Source organism: Oncorhynchus keta, chromosome 10, assembly GCF_023373465.1.
Source record: "Oncorhynchus keta strain PuntledgeMale-10-30-2019 chromosome 10, Oket_V2, whole genome shotgun sequence".
Classification (NCBI taxonomy): Eukaryota; Metazoa; Chordata; class Actinopteri; order Salmoniformes; family Salmonidae; genus Oncorhynchus; species Oncorhynchus keta.
In genome coordinates, this window is record NC_068430.1 from 42489842 (window position 1) to 42513313 (window position 23472).

The 23472-nt window shown below is 42.0% G+C and overlaps 2 protein-coding genes across 5 annotated transcripts; one reads left to right on the plus strand and one right to left on the minus strand.

The window, feature by feature from the left end:
* Positions 1 to 1615: 1615 nt before the first annotated feature.
* On the plus strand, positions 1616 to 12502 carry LOC118388784 (ectonucleoside triphosphate diphosphohydrolase 8-like). 2 transcript variants are annotated; one of them, XM_035778255.2, is made up of 10 exons: positions 1616 to 1831; positions 2592 to 2748; positions 3969 to 4086; positions 4644 to 4794; positions 5518 to 5677; positions 9754 to 9984; positions 10537 to 10803; positions 11423 to 11533; positions 11789 to 11920; positions 12257 to 12502. In XM_035778255.2, exons 2-10 carry the CDS (start codon positions 2620 to 2622, stop codon positions 12464 to 12466), a joined length of 1509 nt encoding a protein of 502 aa, XP_035634148.1. In that variant the 5' UTR covers positions 1616 to 1831; positions 2592 to 2619; the 3' UTR covers positions 12467 to 12502. The 2 variants fall into 2 exon arrangements, with proteins under 2 accessions (XP_035634148.1, XP_035634147.1); XM_035778254.2 differs by having other exon boundaries at positions 1616 to 1705.
* A 140-nt stretch (positions 12503 to 12642) lies between these two features.
* LOC118388783 (uncharacterized) lies at positions 12643 to 23443 on the minus strand. 3 transcript variants are annotated; one of them, XM_035778253.2, is made up of 10 exons: positions 22764 to 23443; positions 20201 to 22053; positions 18401 to 20041; positions 14586 to 14736; positions 14259 to 14393; positions 14037 to 14118; positions 13755 to 13869; positions 13510 to 13614; positions 13247 to 13323; positions 12643 to 13091 (listed from the first exon to the last, which is right to left on the minus strand). In XM_035778253.2, the coding sequence occupies exons 2-10, from the start codon at positions 21998 to 22000 to the stop codon at positions 12998 to 13000; spliced, it is 4200 nt and encodes a 1399-aa protein (XP_035634146.1). In that variant the 5' UTR covers positions 22001 to 22053; positions 22764 to 23443; the 3' UTR covers positions 12643 to 12997. The 3 variants fall into 3 exon arrangements, with proteins under 3 accessions (XP_035634146.1, XP_035634145.1, XP_035634144.1); XM_035778252.2 differs by having other exon boundaries at positions 18401 to 22008; XM_035778251.2 differs by having other exon boundaries at positions 18401 to 22053.
* Positions 23444 to 23472: the final 29 nt, after the last annotated feature.

The following is a 23472-nucleotide window of genomic DNA, read 5'->3' on the forward strand; positions in this document are numbered from 1 at the left end:
GCCACACTTTCTCCACACAGAAGACACACAGGTTTTCCAGCTACCTCCGTGAACAAATACTCCGACTCCCACCTTGTTTGAAACCCCGGTTCTCAGTGTCCACCTTCCGTTTTGCCATTTTTGATGGGTATCTGAAAGTTAATTTTACTGTGATGCTGACAACTGCTGTGCCATAAATATTGAAATGAAGCAGCCTACTGCTCGGTGCGTCACCGTTGCATTGGGAAATGTAGTATTGGTGCGTGTAAAAATCTTGCTGCGGTCTGCGGGCCGGTTCTAATAATAAATCAAGATCATCCCAGGGGCCGTAAAAAACCTTCTCGCGGGCGGATGTGGCCCGCGGGCCTTGACTCTGACATATGTGACTTACAGTATAGGAGTGTTTTATCAATGTAAATTGAATGACACATTCTAACATTGGAGTACATCCTTGAATAGAGTACGTCCTTGAATAATACTTATATAAGTATTATCAGTGTACAGGAGCTAGTGGCTACAAATAACTCATTGTGTCTTTGCACACAACAGTGTGCTGTCTGTGCCACTTCTAGCACAGTTTGTTGTGTGATCCATGAAGGCTGTCAATGTCCTTGGCTCAGAAACACATTAGTTTCATTCGTTACACTCACTTCAGAAACAAAACATGCAATGCACACTATCAACAATCACACCATCAACAAATAATATTATGTGATGAAACATTAAATATTTGGAAATATCATAACTTTCCCATCGAACCCCACCCTATTGAGTAACTGCACAAACTATGGAACTATAGTAAATTCATTTTTGTCGATTTTAAAGTTACATACAAATATTGTGTGTGTATTTATAAAAGGTACAAATTGAATTTAGTTAGAGTCTGGTCTGGTTTCGGCGGGAGAGTGAAGATAAGATAGCGGTTTTGGAACCCCTCTCCTTCCCTGTATTTATTTTATTGAACCTTTAGCTTCATCAGGGAGTCATACTGACACCAAGATCTCTTTTACAGATGAGCCTTGAATTACAGAAATGACAAAATACAGAAATCAAAATACAAAATGCAAGCAGAAAGAAAGAGAGAAAAACACGGTCATAAGAAACAAACACAGTCATCCGTAATAAGGTCCTCAATCAGCTTTCTGAATTGCCCTCGAGGCACCAAAACACACACCAAAACACAAAGTGTTGAAGATTGTTCGACTGTACCTAACTCAGTAGAGACCAAATGAATTTCCAGAGTTAGCCATCCCTGTGACCGGTTGTGGTAGCTCATACAGTACGTCTAACGTTTAGTAGTGATGTTAGGTACAGTGGGACTTTTGCAAATGGGCTTTATGAATGAAAACATAGCAATGTATCAACTTACAGCGACATCAAAGAGGGCCAACCAACTTTGCAACTTTGTATGCAAATGTCATTTCAATTACGTGTCGAGTGGCCAAACATGAGACATCACACACGTCAAAAAGGTCCACATGATCAATGTAATATCATTTCTGAGTATTTGTGAGCTTTAACATTACAGTTCAGCCTACCACGTGAGGAATTAAGATGACACATTCAACTTTACATCAGATCTTGGGAGGAGGAGGGAGAATGTGAGTTTATTAAGGGGAGGTGAGAGAGACGGAAACAGAGAGAGAGAGAGAGAGAGAGAGCAAGTGAATGGGAGAGAGAGTGTGAGAGTGAGAGCACAAGAGAAAGGTGGAACGCCTATGCTCTGGTCAGTGTAAGATCTTACCAGACTGAACATTTAGTCAATTCAGATCATTTCTAAGATAACGCATATGGTTCTAGTTTGACCTTGGGGTCAGGGAGTAGAGATCACAGAGAAGAAAGTTCCTTGTCGGTAAGTCCAGTTGTTTTGACCATGTTGAACCGTGGAGGATTTAAGTGGAAAACATCTATCGTCATCACTTGTTTTAATAGTTTTCTCTGTTAATGGTTGACTACTAGTCAGTCACTGCTCCTTTTTGTCTTTCATGATTATATTAAAGGCTGCATTATCTGTTCAGTATGCAAGGCATCATTTAAACATCTATATCTTTAAAAGCGATATGCAGTAAACCAAGACAAATACTGTATGTGATATGAGGTTTGCATGTGCAGACAGCATTTTAAGATAAGATATTGTGCGGCAGGCTTTGCCATTTCTTTACCCCTTGAAGAAGAGGATACAGGGGCAGAGGAGACAAGTCGCTTAATAAAGAAGATAGACTCACAATTCCTGTAGTAACAGGGTCCATGACCCTCTGATGGGAATCAGATAAGACAAAGCAGACACGTAAGATGAGATTTGAATGTTTTTAGGATTCACTATGTATCCATCTGGTCTATTAATGAAGAAATGCATGAACTCTACAATGTTCACATTGATGGCATGAAACAACTCCAGGGTCATTTGTTTTTGATAATCAAAGGTTGAGTGGTTCTGAACAAATGGTCTATTAGGGTGACATTGGCTCTCTCTGTGTGTATGTGTGTCAGGGAGAGTGGGCTTACAGGTGTGTTCGAAGATGTCAATGGTAAAAGGGGTGTTATCTTCCGCATTGGTGGCAATAAAAAGAACACCAACGTGTATTCTGCTTTGTTGTGTGTGCGTGTGTCAGGGAGAGTTGGTTTACAGGTGTGTTTGGAATGAAGATGTCAATGGTGAAACAGGCAGCAATGGCTGCGGTGGTGGTAGTGATGGGAAGCATGGCCGTCATCGCTCTAATCCTCACATTAGTTCAGCACCACTCAGTGGATCTCCCCCAACGCATGCAGGTGATGAGAAATTACAACTGTGATCTGTGATGTGACTGCTGTAATTGACTTCACAGCCCTTATCAGGGGCAGAATTGATGGAAATTCACTACGGGAAATCACCCATGTAAAATTCCAGAATTCACCTTAAAAAGTTTTAAATCCTTTAACTTTGGGAATTCCATTCCAACATTTTCCCCTCCACAATTCCACCCTTGTCCCTTCTGGATATCACATTGCTTTCATCATATCTCAGATTTCAATGTTATTTTTATAAAGTACATACCATTTACCGTTCAAAAGTTTGGGGTCACTTAGAAATGTCTTTGTCTTTGAAATGTCTAGAAGGCCAGCAACGCGGAGTCACCTCTTCACTGTTGATGTTGAGACTGGTGTTTTGCTGGTACTATTTAATGAAGCTGCCAGCTGAGGACTTGTGTGGCATCTGTTTCTAAAACTAGAAACTAATGTACTTGTGCTCTTGCTCAGTTGTGCACCGGGGGCTCCCACCACTAAGATATTCTGGTTACAGCCAGTTTGCGCTGTTCTGTGAGGGGATTAGTAAATGGCGCTGTACCAGACCTTCAGTTTCTTGGCCATGCTCGCATGGAATAGCCATTTTTCAGAACAAGAATAGACTGATGAGTTTCAGAAGAAAGCTCTTTGTTTCTGGTCCTTTTGAGCCTGTAATCGAACACACAAATGCTGATGCTCCAGAAACTCAACTAGTCTAAAGAAGGCCGGTTTTATTGCTTCTTTAATCAGGACGACAGTTTTCTAATGATCAATTAGCCTTTTAAAATGATAAAATGTGATTAGCTAACACAATGTGCCATTAGAACACAGGAGTAATGGTTGCTGATAATGGGCCTCTGTACATCTATGTAGATATTCCATAAAAAAATATGCTTTTCTTTAAAAAACAGGGACATTTCTAAGTGACCCCAACCTTTTGAACGGTAGTGTATCTCACGGGATAAGACAGGGCCCCTGTAAAGCTTCCAATATGGGATAGTTTTCAACATCAAAAGGAAGTGTACAAATACAATTCCTATCATCACTAACGGTCTGAACTCAAAAATGTTTCATTTTTTTATTCTCCCAGTAAGGACAATGTTAATCTTAGTTTAGCTCTCTCCCTGTACGTATCCCTCTCTGCATCAAACACACAGGCTCTCCCATACACACAGGATTCCCCAATATGGAATGGTATTTGACTTCTCTGTCTGTGTGTCCTTCAGTACGGGATGGTGTTTGACGCTGGATCCACACACACTTCTCTCTACATGTACCGTTGGCCTGGAAACAAAGAAAACAACACTGGGGTGGTGTCACAGATGCTGGTCTGTGATGTTGATGGTCAGTGCCAAGGGCTGTCTGTGAACCATTATTACTACTCTATTATTTGACTCATTCTTAGGGGTAAATCCTAACTTACACATAACTCAAATGTTCACTTTGTCATGTGTCAACACGTTAGTGTTGCACAATTCCAGTGATCCCCCCCCCCCAACCTGGAGTTACTCATCTGGGATTTCTAGAAAATTTGGCAACAATAGTTGATGTCAATGGAAGAATAGTTAGGATTCGCCCCTAGAAAGGGAAAGGAAAGGGGGATACCTAGTCAGTTGCACAACAATGCATTCAACTGAAATGTGTCTTCCGTATTTAACCCAACCCCTCTGAATCAGAGAGGTGCGGGGGGCAGCCATAATCGACATCCATGTCTTCGGCGCCTTGGGAACAGTACTTTAGAAGTTACAATACGCCCCTCAGACATCTTATACCTATTTTGATGGCAGCTTGATCTCAAGGCCAAGACAAATCATAATTTATCACTTAGTAATGGTTGTCATATCAAAACATACAGTGTATGCCTTTAGTGTCTCACACCCCTATCCCTTGCTCTTCCATAGGATATGGCATCTCTAGCTATGCCTGGGACCCCCCTGCTGCAGGGCTCAGTCTGAGGAAGTGCCTGGACAGTACACTGGCAGTCATCCCTGCCAACCAGCTGAGGGAAACTCCTGTGTACCTTGGTGCTACCGCTGGCATGCGACTCTTGCAGTAAGTCAAGACTGCACCATTTTATCTTGATGTAATCATTTCCATTTACCACATCCCAATAATCAGAAAGTTTAGGGTTAGGTGAAGGGTTAACTAAAAGGGTTAGGGTTAGGTGAAGGGTTAGCTAAAAGGGTAAAGGTTAGGGTTAGGTAAAGGGTTAGCTAAAATGGTTAGGTGAAGGGTTAACTAAAAGGGTTAGGGGAAGGCTTAGCTAAAAGGGTAAAGGTTAGGGTTAGGGTTAGCTAAAAGGGTAAAGGTTCAGGTTAGGTGAAGGGTTAGCTAAAAGGGTTAAGGTTAGAAGAAGTGTTAGCTAACATGCTAAGTAGTCGCAAAGTAGCAAAAAAGTTAAGTAGTTGAAATGTTGCTAAAATGCTAAAGTTGTCGGATGAGATTTGAACTCAACCTTTGGATTGCTATCCAGGGTTGGTAGATGTTCAAGTTATACTCCCACCCATCCACCACCCCGACCAACCACCCTGAAGCTTACCATATGGTACTAAATAGTCTCTTGGATTTACAGAATAATATGAAATGCTCTAAGACCAGGTTGAGGAAAACATCCCACTTATCTATGTGGTGACTATTTAACCTCCTGTACAGTATGACTGGGTACTGTGTGCTCTTCCAGGCTGCAAAACTTGTTTGTTTTTTTATAATAAAGAAGCATTTCTGAAATGGACTTCATTGTCCTGCAAGAGTGACTGAATATTGTCCTCTCCTCAGGCTACAGAATCAGACCCAGTCTGATCAGGTTTTGGAGCAAGTAACCAAGGTGATCCAGGGGTATCCTTTTGACTTTCGGGGAGCACGGATTCTCTCTGGGATGGAGGAAGGGGCTTACGGATGGATCACCACCAACTATCTACAAGAGGGCTTCATTAAGGTGTGTATAGGGCCTATAGAATAGGCAGTGGTGTAAAGTACTTAAATAAAAAATACTTTATTAAAGTACTACTTAAGTTGTTTTTTTGGGTATCTGTACATTACTCTTTATATTTTTGAAAACTTTCACTTCACTACATTCCTAAAGACAATTATGTACTTTTTACTCCATACATTTTCCCTGACACTCATTACATTTTGAATGCTTAGCAGGACAGGAAAATGGCCCAATTCATGTGCTTATCAAGAGAACATCCCTGTTCATCCCACTCACTAAACATAAATGCTTTGTTTGTAAATGATGCTGTGTGCCCCTGACTATCCACAATTTTTAAAAACAAGAAAATTGTGATGTCTGGTTTGCTTAATATAAGCAATTTGAAATTATTTATACTTGTACTTTTGATACTTAAAACATCTTTGAGATTGGTGTCCCTTCCATGGGACGGTTGAGCTAACGTAGGCTAATGCGATTAGCATGAGGTTGTAAGTAACAAGAACATTTCCCAGGACATAGACATATGATATTGGCAGAAAGCTTAAATTCTTGTTAATCTAACTGCACTGTGCAATTTACAGTAGCAGGTAAACAATACCATGCTATTATTTGAGGAGAGTGCACAATTTTGAACATGAAACGTTATTTGTTTATGACTTAGGCAAACTTTGCACATACATTACTAAATCTAAATTGCACCTGGGCTGGAATAATGCATTACGGCCTTTCTCTTGCATTTCTAAAGGTACAAAAAAATACAAAAATAATGTTTTTTCTTCTCTTTGTATTATCTTTTACCATATCTCATGTTACATTCTCCTACATTCCCACAAACATAAGTGTTTCCTTTCACATGGCACCAAGAATATGCATATGCTTGCTTCAGGGCCTGAGATTTAGGCAGATAGATTTGGCTGTCATTTTAGGCAAAAATTGAATAAAAAGGGGCGGATCCAAGAGCTTTTAAGTATATTTTTTCAATTAAATTGACTTTTGATACTGATGTACATTTAAAACCAAATACTTTGAGACTTTTACCCAAGTAGTATTGTACTAGGTAACTTTCACTCAAGTCATTTTCTATTAAAAGGTATGACAATTGGATACTTTTCCACCACTGAGAATAGGTTACACACACAAAGGGCCATCTATGCAAGTACCCCTCGTTGCGGCACACAGAACGGGACAGGTTTGGCTGTGGGCAATAAGAGCTAAGACGCTAATCTTTGTGTAAACTCTACATAGTGGGTGTCACTGAGAAGCATGATACCTATGGATTGTGCACCCATGAAACAGGTTCAGACTGTACAGTGAATATAGGTATGCCCCCAATGCAATTATGCAGTCTAAATCAAATCAAAGTTTACTGGTCGTGTACACAGATGTGTAGATGTTATTGCAGGTGCAGTGAAATGCTTGTGTTCCTAGCTCCAGCAGTTCAGTAATACCTAGCTATAAAAAAAAAACATTTTTACTTTTTGAATTAAGAAATGGCGGAATTAATCCAATGAACCCAAATAGCACTGTAACAGTAATCCAAATGCAATCTGTACATCTACACCAGATGAATTTAAACAAGATACTGTATACTTCTTAAGGAATCAAAAACAGCCCATCATTGTAGCACTGTGTGATGATGGGGAGTGCCAATCATTAGGTTTCCTTCAGTCAGAAGAAAGGACGACTGAACCTAATCTCAGCAAAAAAAGAAACGTCCCTTTTTCAGGACACTGTCTTCCAAAGATAATTTGTAAAAATCCAAATCACTTCACAGACATTCATTGTAGAGGGTTTAAACACCGTTTCCCATGCTTGTTCAATTAACCATAAACAATGAATGAACATGCACCTGTGGGACAGTCGTTAAGACACTAACAGCTTAAAGACGGTAGGCAAATAAGGTCTAAGTTATGAAAACGTAGGACACTAAAGAGGCCTTTCTACTGAATCTGAAAAACACCAAAAGAAAGATGCCCAGGGTCCCTGCTCATCTCTGTGAACGTGCCTTAGGCATGCTGCAAGGAGACATGATGACTGCAGATGTGGCCAGGGCAATGAATTGCAATGTCCGTACTGTGAGACGCCTAAGACAGAGCTACAGGGAGACAGGACGGACAGCTGATCGTCCTTGCAGTGGCAGACCACGTGTAACAACACCTGCACAGGATCGGTACATCCGAACATCACACCTGCGGGACAGGTACTGGATGGCAGCAACAACAACTGCCCGAGTTACACCAGGAACGCACAATCCCTCCATCAGTGCTCAGACTGTCCGCAATAGGCTGAGAGAGGCTGGACTGAGGGCAGGTCCTCACCAGACATCACCGGCAACAACGTCACACATGGGCACAAATCCACCGTCGCTGGACCAGACAGGACAGGCAAAAAGTGCTCTTTGCAGACGAGTTGCGGTTGTGTCTCACCGGGGGTGATGGTCGGATTCACGTTTATCGTCGAAGGAATGAGCGTTACACTGAGGCCTGTACTCTGGAGCTGGATCAATTTGGAGGTGGAGGGTACGTCATGTTCTGGTGGCGGTGTGTTACAGCATCATCGGATGGAGTTTGTTGTCATTGCAGGCAACGCTGTGCGTTACAGGGAAGACATCCTCCTCCCTCATGTGGTACCCTTCCTGCAGGCTCACCCTGACATGACCCTCCAGCATGACAATGCCACCAGCCATACTGCTCATTCGTGCGTGATTTCCTGCAAGACAGGAATGTCGGTGTTCTGCCATGGCCAGCGAAGAGCCCGGATCTCAATCCCATTGAGCACTTCTGGGACTTGCTGGATCGGAGGGTGAGGGCTAGGGCCATTCCCCCCAGAAATGTCAGGGAACTTGCAGGTGCCTTGGTGGAAGAATGGGGTAACAACTCACAGCAAGAACTGGCAAAGTACTTAATGCAGCTGGTGGCCACACCAGATACTGACTGTTACTTTAATTTGATCCCCCCTTTGTTCAGGGACACATGATTCCATTTCTGTTAGTCACATGTCTGTGGAACTTGTTCAGTTTGTCTCAGTTGATGAATCGTGTTATGTTCTTACAAATATTTACACATGTTAAGTTTGCTGAAAATAAACACTGTTGACAGTGAGAGGACATTTATTTAGCTGAGTTTACATGATTCTGAGGGAGGGGTACTGAAACATTGGATATCAGGGCATTGCAGTCATTCATATTGTAGATAGTGAGCCATGTCAATAATCCAGTACATAATTAATATGCAGTGTGTAAACAGTGCAACTAAAATACAATAGTAGTAGAAATATTAGAATGAGATGTTGAGAAAACAGTATTTAAAAATACACACTACAAAATCCCACCACAATACATCCAGTGTGGTTTAAACAATTTCTGTTTGTTGTCAAACTAATTAATTACTGTATTTAATTTAAAATTATGTAACAACATTCCAACTTTGTTGAGCATTATTCTAGTTCAAATATGGCATGATTCCACTATTTGAGTCCGTTTGCATCACTTTCAATTAAATTTTAAAGGCTAACCGCAAATTCCATTGTGGCGAATTGTTATTGTGGTTAGCGTTCAGCAGAAGGACATTGGCCAATGTACAAAAATAAATCATGTAGAACAAAACATGCCTCCGATTCTAAGGAATTATGTCATTTCTATTCATGGCATTCCTATCTGCAATGTTCCAAAAATGTTTTTGTACTGAACATGCCCAGGCAAACCCACAGCTATATACAAACCCTGCGCTGCCCATCACTTGTCTGTCTGGAATGCCTCTGCAAATGAAAAACATGTGGTAGGAGGGGGGCTGCCTGGGAATGACCCGCCCACAGTCGACCCTCAAACCATTCCTTGGCCAGTGGCTTCTCAATCTGTGAGGTTGAGTCAAAGTCTTAACCTTGACTGAAGTATTCCAACTACAGAGGCTTGGTCTCCTCAGACAATGGCATCAAGCTTGTTTAGGCAAAATTAACAGATGTTTGTGGATATACCGAAGGAGTACCATTTGTTACCACTAATAACCTGTTACATTGGTGAATTGCAGGTCTGCAGTTTAAAACTATTGCTAACATACAGTATTTGTACTTTTCCTAAGCAGCATGGCTTTGAGGGAGGATGGGTGCGTCCTAAAGGAAGGAAGATCTGGGGCGCCCTGGATATGGGAGGCTCTTCCACCCAGATAGCCTTCACTCCCAGCCAGCCTGTACGGGACCCTGCCTCCACCCTGGGACCCAAGCTCTATGGTTACCAATATGAGGTGTACACACACAGCTACCTGTGCTATGGCAAGGAGCAGACAATGAGGCAGCTACAGGTTAATCTTCTCAAGGTAAGTAGCTGTCTGGTCACCAGTTCGATGAAACTTGAATGAATTGCAGAATGGTTGCAGGTAAATCAAATCACATGTTATTGGTCACATACACATGCTTAGCAGATGTTATTGCAGGTGTAGCAAAATGCTGGTATTAATACCAGGTAAACTCCCCATACATGTAGATATTGTATAAAACCAGTTTTCAGGAAGAAAAAGCAAACAAGCTGTAGTGTTCTAAAGAAAGATACTGAACAAACAAAGATATGTTTTGGATCTTCCTGAAATGAAATCCAAAGAAAGGTCATTTGGGAAAAGGATGTTTGGAATGCCTTTGAAATATGGATCCAAAATAATTTTATAATAAGAATTCATTAATGTTGGGATATACAGTATGTGACATTTCAGCCTCACCCAGGCCTTCTTTAAGACACATCATACATTTATTTCAGTCAATTCAGTGAAGAATTGCCCTAAAGCAGTTTGACTGAATGCGTCTGAGTCAGAAGCATTTCATGGCTGCCGTAGGTAAGTTCTTGTACGATTCAAGCAAACTTCCTCCTCTACCAGATGAGTGGGTCTACCCGCCCAGTCAACCACCCCTGCTACCACCTGGGTGACAACCTAACCCTGACTCTGGGTGACCTCTATGACTCCCCCTGCGTGGCCAGACCCATGACCTTTGACCCAGCCTCAGTGGTCACCTTCACAGGGACCAGTGAGCCACTTCAGTGTCTCAAACAGATAAAGAACATCACGAACCTGGATGCCTGCTCCCTGGCCCCTGACTGTGGCTTCAACGGGGTCTACCAGCCCCCTGTCAGTGGAAACTTCTTTGTGAGTATTCATCCCATATCTATGCAAACCCCACTCAACTGGCACTCCAGGCAGGCTCAATAGAACACTCCAAGTATTTGAAAGATGTCTAACAGTATATACAGTGTACAAAAATATTAGGAAGGCCTGCACTTTCCATGACAGACTAGGTGAATCCAGGTGAAAGCTATGATCCCTTATTGATGTCGCTTGTTAAATCCACTTCAATCAGTACAGGGGAAGAGACAGCTTAAAGAAGGATTTGAGACGATTGTGTATGTGTGCCATTTTGAGGGTTAATAGGTAACACAAAAAAAACATTTAAGAGCCTTTAAAAAAGGGGAATGCTAGTACGTACCAGGCGCACCGGTTTGACTGTGTCAAGAACTGCAACTCTGCTGGGTTGTTTACAGTGTGTATCAAGAATAGTCTATCGCCCAAAGGACATCCAGCAAACTTGACAACTGTGGGAACCATTGGAGCGCTGTGGAATGCTTCCGGCACCTTGTCGAGTCCACGCCCTGACGGATTGACAATGTTTTGAGGGCAAAAGGGGGTGCAACTCATTATTAGGAAGGAGATCCTAATGTTTTGTACACTCAGTGTGTATCATCACCATCATTCTGTTTCCTTTCCCCAGGCTTTCTCAGCATACTATTACACCTTTGACTTCCTTGGTCTGGCACCTCAGTCCTCTCTGTCTCAGGCTACCACCACTATAGACACTTTCTGCAAAAGGACCTGGAGCTCGGTGAGATATAGAGACCTCTGCTGACCTTTCACATTGCCAGTACGCTTCCTTAAAACTGTATAGCAGTACACAGATTCATCGAATCATACTCAATCACATGCTAAACAGGTGATTGAGAATGAACATTGAGTATGAGCATCCATAACATGTCATTCTTTTTAGCACAGATATCAATCCACAGTAGCCAACAAACTTTACCTCGTAATGATCTAATTCCCAATGTTGTTACAACGTGCGTAATGACTTTTTTGGCAGCTCAAGAAAGAGTACACTGTAAAAGACAAGTACCTTCGTGATTACTGTGCCTCAGCCAACTACATAATGACAGTACTACTAGACGGCTTCAAGTTCAACCAGACCTGGGGAAACATATACTTCCAGAGACAGGTGTGTTTAACTATACAGCATATGTAAGAACGTCAACATCCTATTGAAAGATTTAACCTCAGGACACAAAATTAATGAAATACCACAGAATAAACTCAGTATTTTTTTGTGCGGCAGTCAATATGAATAGATGTGCTGTATCATACATACACACAAGACAGTGGAGGCTGCTGAGGGGAGGACGGCTCAAAATAATGGCTGGAACGGAGTAGATAGAACGTCATCAATACCATTCCACCCCAGCCATTACCACGAGCCCATCCTCCCCGAATTAAGGTGGCACCAACCTCTTGTGATACAGTATATGTTTATATATACATCATCGGTGTCTATCAGGTGGCAGACACAGACATTGGCTGGACGCTGGGCTACATGTTGAACCTGACCAACCTGATCCCCTCAGAGCTCCCCCTGGTGGTGACGGGTGTGCAACACAGCCAGTGGGCAGCGGAGGTCTTCTTCATTGTGTTTGCTGTGTTCCTCAGCCTGATGGTACTGGTCCTACTGTGGCTCTGGAGCCCACAGGACGGACGAGGCAACAAATGACAATCGATGAACGTCTCGGTCTTCTAGTCACCGACGATGAGATGCAATGTGGTGATAATGTGATGTAACCGCAGCGATCAATAAGATCAGAACGGATCGGAAGAGTGTGGCAGCTCCTGGAACTCCCAGTAATAGTTAGTCATATTTTCTGTCAATATGACTAATTATGGAGGCTGTTTAATGCATTATGAATTTATTAGGCATTTATAAGCTGCATAGCTTGATATTGTTCATGCAAATAGAAACCCTACAACTATAATATATAACTACTACCTAATACAAATGAATAGTGTTGGTATGAAAGTATACCTCAATGATTTTATATCTTCTCCCCCCATAAAACAGTCATTGAAGGAAGTACCAAAGGGAGGATCATTTCAAGTGTCACATCACTATTACCACCTGATTTGTTTAATGCATTTGATATATATCACACTTAGAAATAAAATACAATCATAAGGGTGTATGAGGCACAAATGTGTGTGAGACTGTGCTGCAGATTGGTACATCTCACAATCTTCTCCAACTTGATCAGCAGCAGCCGGATTTCTTCTTCGGGGGTTCTTTCTGCAACACCAAGCTTTCCTCTTCTTGTCGCGTCTCCTCTCCCAACTGCTTTAGCGTCCTTGAAGCAACACACACCAAATCAATACTCGACTATTCACAAAGAGTCACTTTCCACAAGCAGAAAAGGACAACACGCAAAACAGACAACAGCCAAATCCACACTATGCAGACCAACAACAGATTCCACATGAAACATCAGTCTGCATGTCTTACCTTGCCAGCGTTTCCATAGACAGAGTCACATTGTCACCTGTGGCAGCACTACACTCCATGAAGAGCATGCCGTACCCCTGTAAGAGTGACATCAATATTAGTATTGTACGTATGAATTATTTAAATCCTGCGTTGGTACACACCTCAATATCATGCACCAGCTACAAAACTGTAAAATACCCATTTAGAACAAGTCCCTTACCACATGTTAATCCTACAGCCTAGTTGCCCAAAGTCTGGCTGTTCAAGTTACAGTAACATACCGTTGCCAGGTTTTCCCCTTCACGAGTCTGAACCTCTCGTTCTAGATCAGCACAATCGGCCTTGTTCCCAAGAAGTATAACGATGACGTCATCTGGGGCCCCTTCCTACAAAATACAAAAGTTAATGACAGCACAATAGATACCAATGGAAGAAAACAGTGAATCCTGCAAAAACAATTGTTTGTGTTGTTACATAGTCGTTCTTTGCTTCTAAAAATGAAAGGCATGATTTAAATGACCCCTACCTGAACGCAGTTGACCCAGTAGCGGATATCACAGAAGCTCTGAGAGGAAGTGATGTCATACATCAGCACTAGACCCTGGGCTCTGTGGAACACCTGCCTGGTGATACTGTGATACCTGGGGAAGAGAGTAAATAATAAGATGTTACAATAGTCTAATATGAATGTAATTATATACTGACAAATAAAACACACGATGGGTTCAAATAAGAACAGAGGAACAGATTCTGTATCTAATGCTTGATGCACAACGACCAACTGTGATGAACTTAAGGCTAGTGTCACCTTTCTTGACCTGCAGTGTCCCATAACTGTAAAGTCACTGGGCTGCCATCCACTGTCACAGGCTGTATACAGGTATCAATACCTGCTCGGAACAGAAACAAACAAACAAACATGAAACCGGACGAATGAGCAGCACAGTAACATTGTACCATGGTGTTTGTTTCTTCACACGACATGGAAGGGCATGGTGCCAAACATACCAATAGGATAACGATTACTCACCAATGGTAGCATAGTGGTCCATACAGAACTCGCCACATTGGAAGCGCTTCATGAAGGACGTTTTGCCCACACTGCTGTTTCCAACCATCACCACGTTGTAGGGGTTTGATCGAGAGCCATTGCTCCCTAAGGTACCTTGGAGGCAAGGGGATCAGAGAGACTGGTCTATTACAGTCACTATCACTTCTCTGATCTCACTCAAAGTCAAGCGGTTGCACAGGGCCTCAACAGCGCATCTCCAGCAAATTAATTCTAGGTCGATTTACTTACTCAAGACTAACCTTATACCCCGTTGTACCCCCCTCACTGCTGCCATTCTATTCTTACCAGATGGCTGTTTCTTCTTCTCTCTGGTGACCGGGCTCTTCTCCACACGCTCTGCCTTTTCTTGAACTCTTTTATTCCCATGGCCTGGCTGTGGAGCTGCAGCCACTTGTTCAAACCCTCCTCCACTCAAAGCAGAGCTTGAGGGAACAACCTTAGACAAATAGAAAATGTTCTCTCTCAAAAGAAAGGGAGGGGGGGGATATGCTAATCTCTCCAATGTGAAATGTGTGATACTGTTGTGTGTTCAATAACATACTATCTGGTATACACGGTTCGTAAAAAAAACATTTAGATGTAACAAATTAGATGTTTATCATAGTGGAACAAAAAAGTATTTAGTCACCAATTGTGCAAGTTCTCCCACTTAAAAAGATGAGGCCTGTAATTTTCATCATAGGTACACTTCAACTATGATAGACAAAATTAGAAAAAAAAATCCTGAAAATCACATTGTAGGATGTTTAATGAATTTATTTGCAAATTATGGTGGAAAATAAGTATTTGGTTACCTACTTGTAACTTATTATCTTGTTTCCTACCTGTAACTTCTTCTTTGAGAGGCTCCTCTGTCCTCCACTCATTACCAATATAAAAGACACCTGTCCACAACCTCAAACAGTCACACTCCAAACTCCACTATGGCCAAGACCAAAGAGCTGTCGAAGGACACCAGAAACAAAATTGTAGACCTGCACCAGGCTGGGAAGACTGAATCTGCAATAGGTAAGCAGCTTGGTTTGAAGAAATCAACTGTGGGAGCAATTATTAGGAAATGGAAGACATACAAGACCACTGATAATCTCCCTCGATCTGGGGCTCCACGCAAGATCTCACCCCGTGGGGTCAAAATGATCACAAAAATCCCAGAACCACATGGGGGGGACCTAGTGAATGACCTGCAGAGAGCTGGGACCAAAGTAACAAAGCCTACCATCAGTAACACACTACGCCACCAGGGACTCAATCCTGCAGTGCCAGATGTGTCCCCCTGCTTAAGCCAGTACATGTCCAGGCCCCTCTGAAGTTTGCTAGAGAGCATTTGGATGACCCAGAAGAAGATTGGGAGAATGTCATATGGTCAGATAAAACCAAAATATAACTTTTTGGTAAAAACTCAACTCGTCGTGTTTGGAGGACAAAGAATGCTGAGTTGCATCCAAAGAACACCATACCTACTGTGAAGCATGGGGGTGGAAACATCATGCTTTGGGGCTGTTTTTCTGCAAAGGGACCAGGACAACTGATCCGTGTAAAGGAAAGAATGAATGGGGCTATGTATCATGAGATTTTGAGCGAAAACCTCTTTCCATCAGCAAGGGCATTGAAGATGAAACGTGGCTGGGTCTTTCAGCATGACAATGATCCCAAACACACCACCTGGACAATGAAGGAGTGGCTTCGTAAGAAGCATTTCAAGGTCCTGGAGTGGCCTAGCCAGATCTCAACCCCATAGAAAATCTTTGGAGGGAGTTGAAAGTCTGTGTTGCCCAGCAACATCCCCAAAACATCACTGCTCTAGAGGAGATCTGCATGGAGGAATTGGGCCAAAATACCACCAAGTGTGTGAAAACCTTGTGAAGACTTACAGAAAACGTTTGACCTCTGTCATTGCCAACAAAGGGTATAAAACAAAGTATTGAGATAAACTTTTGTTATTGACCAAATACTCCACCATAATTTGCAAATAAATTCATAAAAAATCCTACAGTGTGATTTTCTGGATTTCCTCTCTCACTTTGTCTGTCATAGTTGAAGTGTAACTATGATGAAAATTACAGGCCTCTCATCTTTTTAAGTGGGAGAACTTGCACAATTGGTGGCTGACTAAATACTTTTTTGCCCCACTGTACGTGCCTTCAGAATGTATTCACCCCCTTTGACTTTTTCCAGGTTTTGTTGCGTTACACCCCGAATTTAAAACGGAGCAGGTTGAAGTTTCTATTGTGTTATTGAATGACTCAAAATCCTCTGTGATGGTCGAAGCATCTGACTCAAAGAAATTATCTGACAAATGCCCAGAGCTAGAAAATGTGAAGGACACCACCTCAGCATGCTCACTTTCCTGCCTCCTCTCTTCCTGTTTCTTCCACTCCCGTGTTATTGGCTTACACACAATACTCCATAATGTGAATGTGGAATTGTGTTTTTAGAAATGTTCACTGATTAATAAAAAAATAAAAAGCTGAAGTGTCTTGAATAATTAACTATTCAACCCCTTTGTTATGGAAAGCCTTTTTAAAAAAAACCTAAATGACAGAGTGAAAAGGAAGGCTGTACAGACTAAAAAAAATATTCCAATAAGGCACTAAAGTAAAACTGTGATAAGAGAAATTGTTTTAGATCCTGAATACAAAGCTTTATGTTTGGGACAAATCCGAACATAACATCACTGACTACTACTCTTCATATTTTCAAGCATGATGGGAAAACCTGGTTCAGTCTGCTTTCCAACAGACACGGAGACAATTTCACTTTTCAGCCGGACAATAATAATCAGTAAATGTTACTGAGTGGCGTAGTTAAAGTTGACTTAAATTGTCTTGAAATTCTAAATGGCAAGACTTGAAAATGGCTGTATTGCAATGATCAACCACCAACTTGACAAAGCATGAAGAATTTAAAAAATAATGTGCAAATATTGTACAATCCAGGTGTGCAAATGCTGACCAGAACGTCTGCGTGTGCCATCGCGCACATGTTGATTCGTCCACCCACACGAAACGCAATCAGGACACGCAGGTTGAAATATCAAAACGAACTCTGAACCAACTACATTCATTTGGGGACATTTGGCGACGAACTTTAAGGTGCATTACCACCACCAACTGGACCTCAATTCATATTTCAATCACCCAGGTGGGTAAATGCTCCTAAAAATCAATGAGGAGATGGGAGAGGCAGGACTGGCAGCGTGTCAAGCCTCAGAAATAGAACCAAGTTCTATATTAGCGCCTGGCTACGCACGAGCAGTGTGGATGCTAGTGATTGAATAACATGTACATTTATTTTGCAACGTGTGCGCTGCAATATAAATGTACACATATATGTTATTCAATCACCAAACTGCTCGTGCTAATCTGCGTAGCCAGACGCTAATATAGAACTTGGTTAAATTTGTGAGGCTTGACATGCTGCAAGTCCTGCGAGCGGTCTGGTCAGTAACCAGAAACAATCACAGCTGTAATCATTGCCAAATGTAATTCTAAAATGTATTGACTCAGGGGTGTGAATACTTATGTAGATATTTCTGCATATTATTTTCCCAAAATTTTGCAAAAAATCCTGAACCATGTTTTCACTGTCATTATGGGGTCTTGCATGTAGATGGGGGAGGAAAAAAAAAACCTATTTAATCCATTTTTAATTCAGGCTGTAACATGTGGAAAAAGTCAAGGGGTATGAATGCTTTCTGAAGGCACTGCATTTAGGGCAGAGGTCAGACTTACAGCCTATGAACAATATCCAAGTATATCATTTAAAAAAAACAGACAAAAGGTAGAAGTTCAAACAAGTTCTTCTGGGGCGGCAGGTAGCCTAGTGTTTAGAGTGTTGAGCCAGTAACTGAAACATTGCTGGATCGAATCCCCGAGCTGACAAAGTAAAAATCTGTCATTCTGCCCCTGAACCAGGCAGTTAACCCACTGTAGGCTGTCATTGTAAATAAGAATTTGTTCTTAACTGACTTGACAGGTTAAAAAATAAATAAATCCAATGAGCCTTCCAATAAGCGCATCAAATTCATAGTTGTGACAAATCTTTTATTTATTATAACATTTTTCAAGAATGAGAATCATTTGTAAGGAATGCCACAGTACCTCTATGAATATGGTCTCCTTCTCTGTGCTCTTCCTCTCCTGTTGGTCCTCCAGACTGACAGCTTTAACCCTGTGCTCCTCTTGAAATCGTTCCGAAATAACATTGATGTCCGGATCTCCAATGGCTTCCTCTCTAATCTCTGCCCCAGTTACCTTTTCTCCCGTCTCCTGCTTTTCTTCCTCTGAGTGGAGTCCACCTGGTGTCCGACGGGTAGAGCCCATCTTTCTTCTCTTCCCTGTAGCTTTGGATTGATTAACATCCTTCTGAGATTGGGAACTCAGAGAGAGAGATAATTTCGAAGGAAGACCGGGGCTTGGTGTTGAAAGACGTTCCATGTAAGCAGTTTGTGTGAGTCTATGAGAATCTATACAAACCATATCACCTGACTCTTGGGCTGCTAAACCACAGGAAGTTTGGTTGCTTTCGCTCTCAGCGGCTATATTCACTTCTATCTCCTCCGCCTCTCTAACTTTAAGTTCTACAAACTCAGACTTTTCTAAGGCAGATTCTCCTACTATGGTCTCTGTCACCTGCCCCACGGGCACCTTTTCTAGAAGTTCCTCAAGCTCATTCTTTTCTATGCTAGACTCAATTTCTACTGCTATCATGACTGCTCCTACATCTTCTAGAACCTCTGTGTCTTTTTCTTTCTCATCCTCCTTTCCCTCTGGTCTCTCCTCTCCTTGTCTACCTCGAGGAGCCCTGCGAGTGGAACCCATCTTCCTTTTTCTCCGTGGGGCGCCTGCCGTTTCTTTCGGACCAAGAAAACTCTGCAGTGAGGCGGGATCTGGAGGGGAGTCAGTGTCTTCTCTTGATTCACAGAGTGTTACCTCCAATGATGTTTCTTCGTGTTGCAAACCAGAGACATTAGGATTTGAGTTCTGTGTGTCATTGGTCAGGTAGGACTCTACAGTGGGAAAATCAGGGTTGTGAAGAGTTCGGCTACTATCAGTCAACTCAGATTCACTTTGAAGAATGAGTTGTGTTGCCATGGATTCATCATTTACGATTGACTGTCTCCTACTTTCTATTTCGTTACCATCCATTCGTCCCTTTTGATTTAAAGTACTGACAGAAAAGCTGAGGTCGGTCAGGACATTCTCATCTCTTTTTTCTCCTTCGTTCTTCTCTTTACCAGCTCCATCCTTTGATTCCATCAACATTTCAAACTCCATGTCCTCTCCCTTGTCTTCTATCACCTCAGTTTTTTTTATTTCTTCTTGTTTTTCCTCTGTGTCCCCTTCTCTTTGTGCAGGATGCCTGCGAGTCGACCCCATCTTTCTCCTCCTGCTTGGAGAGGAACTCTGATTGGAGTCTGCGTTTGCTGCATCACCACCTTGGTCCTGAACACTCTGCAGTAAGGGTGGTTTGAGAAAGGAGTTGGTGCTTTCATCGGAGTATGAAGCTTGGACGAGTTGACTAGCAGAGATATTAGGATCAGTGCTCAAAGTCTCATCTGTTTGGCGGGGCTCTGTTGTGAGAGTTGCGCCATCATACGTAATTTTGCTGCCAACCCCCACTTCATTTACAAGCAGCACGTGATCACCAACTTCCCCCTCGCTGAGTAAAATGACTGATGTGTCCAGTCCGCTTGTGGTATTGGAGTCAGTGTTTGCATCCTCCTCATTCCCTTGAATACTCTGCAGTAATAGTGGGTTGAGAATGAGAAAGGGGTTAGTGATTTCCATACATGGAGTATGGATGAGTTGACTAGGAGAGATATTGGGATCAGTGCTCAAGGTGTCATCGGACTCTATTGTAAGAGCATGATTACATATTATTTGGCTGCAGTCACTCACTTCAGAATCATTCCCAAGCAACGTATAGTCGCCAACTTCCTCCTCGCTGAGAAAAGGGTCTCCTGATTGGAGGCCTTCAGTGTTGGACTGGAACAATGGGTCAACTATGTGAGCCATGCTTGCTTCACTGTTGCTCTCAGTTTCTATATGGCCAGTTTCTATAAATACAGTGGCTCTGTTGTCTTTGTTATACAATTGATCATCAATACCAAATGAATAGATGACATGGTCAAAAGGGGTTGGTTCAATCAGAACATCCTCTCCTTTCTCATCATCTGCTCTATGCTCCGGTTCCAATAACATCAGAGGCTTTGCCAATGTTTTAACACAGAATCCTTCCACTGTTCCCATGTCCCGCTCTAACTGCTCTCCTATCACTTCTATGTTTTCTGTGTCTTCCTCTGTTTGGAAATTCCCCTTTCCCATCTGCTCGCCTTCCTTCTCGTCTCCACTGGCGCTGCCTTTAGGCTCCATAGACATTTCACACTCAGTCTCTTCGATGCCACACACTTGTTCTTTTCCCACGATGGCCTCTTCACCCTCACCATAAAGATACCGATATTTACGTATTTTACTCTCTCCATTTTCTTCCACCCTGCGAGTGGAACCCATCTTTCTTCTTCTCCCTGGAAAGCTGGATCCTGTGTGAGCACGTTCGTCGTGACCGAAAGAGCTATCCGAGGGGGTTGATTTTAAAAAGGAGGTAATATCCTCACTTCGCTCAGGTTGATAGCTTTCTACATTGTCTAGTTGTCTAAAATGAGGTCTATATGCCAGTACTATATTTTCTTCAACTATCAGATCAACAAAGTCCTCTGCTTCATCTCTTTGGTGCAATGCTTCCTGATTGCCTGGTCCAATAGAGTTAATATCTTGGACTTTGGACTCATTTAGATCAGGTTGAAGTTTCTCTTCTCCTTTTCCACTTTGGAGGACTATTGTGTTACTGAATGACTCAAAATCTTCTGTAATGGTTGAAGCGTCTGACTCAAGGTATTGATCTGATGAATGCCTAGAGATGTTTAATGTGGATGACTCCGCCTCAGCATGCTCACTTTCCTGCCTCCCCTCTTCCGGTTTCTTCCAGTCCTCTGCTATGGGTTCAGCAGCAAATCCCTGAACAGCTTGCAACGCAAGGTCAAGAGACAGATGGGGGAGTGAGTCAGTTCCAGGAGTATCTTGAAGCAATTCACTCCTATAACTAGCCACAGCTTCACTACTAGGTTCAGTATCCTCACCAACTTCCTTTTTACATTTGTCATCTGATTCGAGGGGTGTGTTAGAAGCAAACAAAAGAAACTCACGTTGATTTCTGCTCTCAGTGTCCATTTCAATTTTGTTTGGTCCCAGGAGCCCTTCAGTGTTACTGTGGGACTCAAATTCCACAACGGATGCCTGAAGTTCTAAGGACGTTCCGGTGTCTCCAGTTTCGTCATGGTGCTTCTCCCCAAAGTCTGTCTCTTCTCGGTTGCCTTTATTCCTACGAGTAGACCCCATTTTCTTCCTCTTCCCTGCAGTGTCAGGTGATTGTAGAAGATATGGGTTTCCAGGTTGAGACAGCTGTGACTCTGCGAGGTCATTTAGTGATGGATTAACATCTTCCATGAATTGTGGCGTTGTTGAATATAAGCCCTTCGATGAGTAAAGGTCTGTTTGTATGGTTAACGAAACAGCCCCAACTCCTTTCCTTTGCGCTGACGACATTTCCGACTCATCGTTCTTAGTCTCATTTTCATCTTGATTCCGAGGGCGTCTTCGTGACGACCCCATTTTCACTTTTCTTGATTTCTTGTCAGACATGGTTCTTCCTATATCACCACACAAGACGGTAGGTTGTTAATCCTTAAATCTCGCTGGAATTAAAAAGGCTTCCAGTTATGATATGCTCTTTGCATCTTTTACACAATACAATTAACTTATTGTGAAGGCACCACAAATGTTTAGGCACTAAGATGTTTAAGCCGACACTCCCAGTTATGTAACTAATGCATAACTAACACAAATGTTATCTGAAAAATTATTTAACCCAAAGCCAAGATTAGACACGATATTCACAAAAGCTAAGGCGAATACACATTTACATTAAATGCACCAGCTAATAATCACAGCGGGGTTATCAATTACATGCAAGTTATGCAAACAATAGGTTTGCAATTACCCCCCATTTTAAACACTGTATGGTGAATAATTTCCTGTTTCCAATGTCAACAACACCCCACAGTGTCACACAGAACAGTCTCTCTAGACATCCGCATTGCCTCACGACTTTCAACTGCTCCGGCTTATCGCCTAGGATCTGGTTTGAAGTTACACTAATAAGAAAACATGTTTAAAATGCAGATGAAAGTGACCACTCACAATTCTCAAATTCAAAATGTCCTTTTTAAAAAAGGTGATTTGCAGACATGAGTAAATGCTGGTGTTTTCATTGCTGAAACCATGTCATCACAAATGTGTTTAAAAGAATTGTAGTCAGTGTAATACCTAATCTTTTGAAATGTTCCAATGCAAATTAACCTGACATACGCCTTCCACCAGCAACCACAATACTTTATGTACTCACCTCCAGAATCCACTTGTGACTTCTACCTTCAGATGAGATGTTCAGGAAATCCTTTAAAAATGTCTCCAAAAAAACACTGTATGATGTCAAGTCCTAGTTAGTATAGCATGCCAGGTTTAACTCTTCTGTTGAAACCGTTTCCGATTTCAGCAACTGTGACCAAAGACTTCCTGTGTAATTGAGACTAGCTCTTATGTCGAAACAAACTGAACTGCGCAAACATCCTTGAGCAAAAAGGATCCTTCCTGAAACTGCTAAACTAATAGCTTTGAGGCAGTTCTGGTCATGAGAACTTCACTGTGAATACGTTATGGCGAAGTTAATTTTTTTTTTTTTTTTTTTTTTTTTTTTTTTTTTAATTCTTACTGTTACCAACCAATAGTGATGTATTTACACATCACACACACGGGCCTATTACCCTTCATGGTTTAACTGGCGTTATGATTACAGTAAATCCTGGACGGGTGAAAGGGAATTACCAGTCAGATTTTGTTTAACCAAATACAGCTCTGAATTAGCAGTGGTCATTGTTTCCCAGCCCTATTTCATGTTATACAACTTAGAATAAATTGAAAAGACACATTTGCAATGCAGACGGAGCTACCCAAATCATTCAATCTGTGACTCAGATTTTCAACCCGAGTCACAAATGTCCATCTTAAGAACAATTTAATGACTAAGCTTTGATTTACACATCAATCCCTCCATC